The sequence below is a fragment of the Tupaia chinensis genome, unplaced genomic scaffold (genome assembly GCF_000334495.1).
Source record: "Tupaia chinensis unplaced genomic scaffold, TupChi_1.0 Scaffold000133_1, whole genome shotgun sequence".
NCBI classification, from domain to species: Eukaryota; Metazoa; Chordata; class Mammalia; order Scandentia; family Tupaiidae; genus Tupaia; species Tupaia belangeri.
The window spans coordinates 393,219-398,339 of NW_006159602.1; the positions used below are offsets into that span (position 1 = coordinate 393,219).

At 34.4% G+C, this 5,121-nt stretch overlaps 1 protein-coding gene across 3 annotated transcripts in view; it reads right to left on the bottom strand.

Moving 5' to 3' along the window:
- Positions 1–238: 238 nt before the first annotated feature.
- Positions 239–5,121, bottom strand: part of PPM1A (protein phosphatase, Mg2+/Mn2+ dependent 1A) — a 64,179-nt gene continuing 59,296 nt past the window's right edge. For all 3 annotated transcript variants that reach the window (XM_006144814.2, XM_027770421.1, XM_027770422.1), the window contains 3 exons: positions 4,878–4,986; positions 3,167–3,224; positions 239–1,141 (listed from right to left, as the gene is read on the bottom strand). In XM_006144814.2, coding sequence (XP_006144876.1) covers positions 1,112–1,141; positions 3,167–3,224; positions 4,878–4,986 — 197 coding nt within the window. In that variant the 3' untranslated portion in view covers positions 239–1,111. The remainder of the gene's footprint in view (positions 1,142–3,166; positions 3,225–4,877; positions 4,987–5,121) is intronic.

Here is a 5,121-nt window from a genome sequence, read left to right on the forward strand (position 1 = left end):
TGATGTACATCTTAATAAAAATAAGCAGCCTGAAAGAAACCTATTTAAAAAATAGATTAAGTAACAACAGAGACTCAAATCTCTTAGTCTTTCTTCTAATGGAAGGGAAACAATATGCCTTGAGTAACAGTATTATCCAATTAAAACAGACTAACATCTTTCCCTCTGAGAAATACCTTATTTACAATGACACAGTATTTTAAAAGGCCGGGATAAAAGATGAATTACACATACATGATTAAATTTCTTGTTTGTTAAATCAAGCTTTATTGATAAAATGGAATTCAGAATATCTTACTAGGAACAGCAGCAGGCCCAGCCAATCATGATAGCAAATATGTGGCAGTCTCCTACTTTATGTAGGAAGCTGCTGCTTATCAATTAGTAATTAAATGTAAGGACTTGTAAAAGAGGTGCAAACAATCAAGGCATTTTAGCCCCAAGATTGATATTCTTAAGAATATACTGTATTACCTGCAATACTCATGGCAAGAAGGAGAGAACATCCTGAAAGACAGTTAAATGAAGGGACCAGCTTTATCAACAATACCAATCAATACCCCTGCCAAGAACAATAAGATAGTTTTCAGTAACTCCATGGATGCTCAGCTTTGTAAGAGTTTTAAATTATTCTTCATAATCATGTGCACATTCAAGCCATCTAGCTGACGTGGCTGCTGCTCTCCCTGCCCCACCCCAAGTCCAAACACAACATGACTTGAAAGGGCTATATATCTGTTGCATCACACAACAAGCCAAACATTTCTTGTAACTTTGATAGTGATTTAAAGCAGTTCATAATTAAATATGAGCATTTTGTACAAGGACAATTACACTTTACAAAAAAACAAAATCATACAACAAAAATTGCTGGAGTCTGATTTACAACATGAATTATGGTTTGAAATCACGTTTACATAAGTCTCAAATTTACAAAAAAAAAAAAATCAGTTCTGGGCTAGCTGTTATACTGCTGTTCTCTGGTGTCACCACTCTCACCCATGTCATATCCCCTTCTTTACAGTTGAGGATGGATGTAAAAAGATTCAACGAAGTTGAGCTGTACTCTCCTTTGGAGGTGAAGGTAAACTCCATGGCTAGATGAACAGTTTTACCACATATCATCAGCTGATGTAGAGTCCTTAATAAAGAAAAGGAAACAAAACAAGGATTAGATTAAAGCTTAGAGGTGTGAAAATATGCTACTTTCTGGATAATGCAGAAAGATAAGGTTTTGTGAAGTTGACTTTTAGAACATAAATATTTTTATGAACTAAGTATATATGTGTGGATGTGAAAGATCAATACTTAACCTGCTCAAAGAATTGTTAGCCCTTTACTTTTAGAAAATATTTGAAAGAGTGCTAGCAGGCAGTGTGGTGGATAAGGGTGCTGGATTCCCACATGGCTGACCATGGTTCAAGTCCTGGACCTGGTGGCTTGCTTTCTCGCTTTCCCTTTCTCTCTCTCTGGTGGTCAAATAAAAAAAAAAAAAAAAAAAATGGAATAAAAAAAAAAAAAAATTTTTTAAAAAAAAAAGGAAAGAAAATATTTGAAAGATGGTTTTAATGTGAATTTGATTAAAATTATGACTAAATCAATACATCTACTAACAAATATTTTGTCTTTGATAAAACCCAATCTGTTTTTAGAACACCACTTTTTTTTAATAATTATTTTATTGAACTTATTTATTTTAATTTGACCAGAGAGGGACAGAGTAAGAGAGAGAGAGAAAGAGAGAAAGAGAGAGAGAGAGAAAAAGAGAGAAAGAGAGAGAGAGAGAGAGAGAACAAGTTGCCAGGTCTGGGACTTGAAATGCAGTTGGCCATGTGGGAGTCTAGCGCGCCTAACCACCATACCACCTGCCGGCCCTAAACACCACTTTTCTTAACTTTTTTTGAACCAAAAGAGTTAAGATTTTCAGTAATATGAGATCTAAAGAAGTTCATAATCTAATATTTCACAGCTGTGCTCAAATCATTTTTGAGAAACCACTTTTCTGTAAACATCACACAATAGAATGGCAACAGGAAACTTGATTGAAGAAAATGACTTTTCCTAAAAATTATTTATTTATTATTATTTAAAAGTTTTTTAGAATTATGTATTTAAAATTTTTTTTTTGGGGGGGATGTTTTTGCTATAGGGCACGTGCGCTCACCAGAAAGACAGAGATACAAAGTGAGAAATTACACCCCCAGGGGGGATGGCCATGCCGCGATCCCTTCTCCTCCATTCTCCTTTCAGGATCTTGGGCACACACGCACACGCGCCCGGTGTGAGTTTAAGCTACTGGGTCCGGGACTCAAACTGCAGTCAACTACATGGGAGTCCAGCAACATAGCCATTACGCTAACTGCTGGTCCCTGTATTTTTAAATTTACTATCACTATTTTTACTACATTTTAATTTGACCAAAGAGAGAGAGGAAAAGACAGAGAGAGGGAAAGTGAGAAAGCAAACCACCAGGTCTGAGACTTGAACTGCAGTCAGTCATGTGGGAGTCCAGCAACTAAACCACTTGCTGGGCCCATAGATTATATCATTCTAGTGTCTATTTACATAAGTAGAATTCTCAACCTTAATATTTAAAGTATATACTTAAGGATTCTCGACAAAGGTATTTCTAATCATAAATACTATTTAATGGAGATAGACATTCTGAAGTTCTGTTATAACTGCTGACAAAATTCTGAGTAACTTAAGATTCTGAGTAGAAGTATGAAGGGGCTTCAAAATATTCCTGGAAAATGCACACTATGAAAAACTTATAAGTGGATTTCAAGATTTTTACACCAAAATAAGCTCATACTTCAATTCTGTTTTCCATGAACTTTCTGAAGTCCCCTATATTATTCCCAACAAAACAAAATTTAGTGGAGGCAAACCTTCTGAAGTTCATTGCTTACAGAGGCTTAAAAACACTAAGATAGCTAAAGGAGAATTTCTTCTTTTTTGAGAAAGGTGGCCACTCACCATGATTATGTTCTCAGTCACTAGACCTGTGGTGAAGGCAGAGATCAGAGTAAGTAGAGTTCAGAGATCAATCAGGGGTGTGTGTAAGAAACTGTGTGCAGTAAACAACTCTGCAGAAACAGGTAGGAAGGATATGCATTTACAGTGGAGGGGAAGGGAGAGGACAGGGAGCTAAAATGTTACTTACAGTGTCATCATTTTTGTAAGGGTTCAGTCTATTGTAAACAGCTTCAATTACATTCCGCCTAAATTTAAAAAGAGGCAGATCATTAATTCTTCATAAAACACTGCTTAATAAATCAGAGCCAGGTGTTCATTAAAATTTCCAAGATAACCTTACACTTAGCAATTATTTTAGCTCTATTTCTTACTGTCAATAAGTGGACTCAATGTTAAAGTAGAGGTGAATCTACTCTGAAATATAATGTTCCACCAATCTAGTTAACAGAAGACAAAAAGTCACTGTGTAAAAAAAAAAAAAAAAAAATCAGTCTATATTGTTTACTTCTATTTGAACTGACTTACATAGTTATGAGTCAGCAATGGCAATACCATTCTTAAGCTATAATACTAACATATACTAATTAAAAGTTACATCTTAGTTTTGAAGTAGAAGTAACTTCATCTGTTATAGTCAAGTTATTTCAGACATACTTTATACAGGCTGAGTATCCTTTATCTGAAATGCTTAGGGCCAGATTTCCAATTCTTGTGGATGCTGATATATTTGCATATACAAACTATCTAGGGATTAGAATCCTTCCCCCAAAGTCTAAACATAAAATTCATTTGTGTTTCATGTGTACCTTATACATATACCTGAAGGTAATATACAGTATTTTTGTTATGGCAGCATTGTGACTGTTACTGGTCACATGAAGTCAGGTGCGGAACCTTGCACTTGCGGCATCCTATCGGCATTCAGAAAGTCTCACATTTTAGGACATTTTATATGGAAAATCTTTAGCTTAAAAATGATCTACCTGTATCTAAATTTTCTGCTTTCTGTAATGCCCCTTTAAAAAACTCTATTAAAACTGAAATGTCAAAAACATTTCCATGAAAAGTCTAAGAATTCATTTTTGAATATTTTATAAAAAATCTATAGTGGTACTTCTGTTATGGTCCCCATATTTCCCAAACTGATTTGCAGCAATTTTACAGACTCATGTCACAGAAGGACAGGGAAGAGATTCCCAAAATACTGAAAAGAACATGGAGAACCAAGGAACTTGTCAATAATATATCCTTGTAGATCAATTATATGAGTATTTGAAATAAACTCTTAAGTCCTGAATTAGAAAATTGCTTGAAATTTCACTTTAGTTTATTAAGTAAAAATGTAAACTTACTAATATTTAACAGAAACTTCCAGCTCTATGAACTAAAGTAGAAAGAGGAAAAGATAAGAAATGAATCTTTCTATCTTCCCTGACACAAAAATTCAACTAACAGACAATAAACAACCAAAAATACTGGAAAAACCATACATGTAAAATGTGGCCCATACGGAGGAAAACAAAAGCTTTGGGGTGTTAAGTTACTAAGGATTTGACAAAATAAAATTATATTTCTAATAATGACACTTAGAATTTTGTAGTGCTATGAAATTTAGCTTTAAAAATTCTTTCACTGTATTATGCCATTCATGCTCTATAAGAAAATCAATGTCACCTACGTTTCAACTAAAGACAACCCGCAGTGTAATCAGTTACGATATTCTGATAATTACACTAAACAAGCACCATATACCCTAATACTAAAAACATTTAAATTTCAAGTATTTTGAAAATATGGATAACTGCATCACTTTAGAAATTAGGTAAATATACATTTGATCATCAAACACATAACATTTTCATGACATAGAGTTTAAGATTGAGCAGGATGTAACTTACTTGCTTGCCAGTTCACCCCCTGGTGGGAGGCTGGGGATGTTCTCACTCGCTAACGTGCGCATCACGTGGACTAAGTCGGGGACGCCTTCCCCCTGCTTCTTTATGATTTCTGGGAATCAGAAGTACTTTTTTTGTAAGTGTTATCCAAATTAAAAAAAAGAACTGAAACAAAGATAACTTAGATTTTTGAGGACAGCATTTTCCACATCTGAGATTTTCTAAACTGGTTACTATATAAATAAAT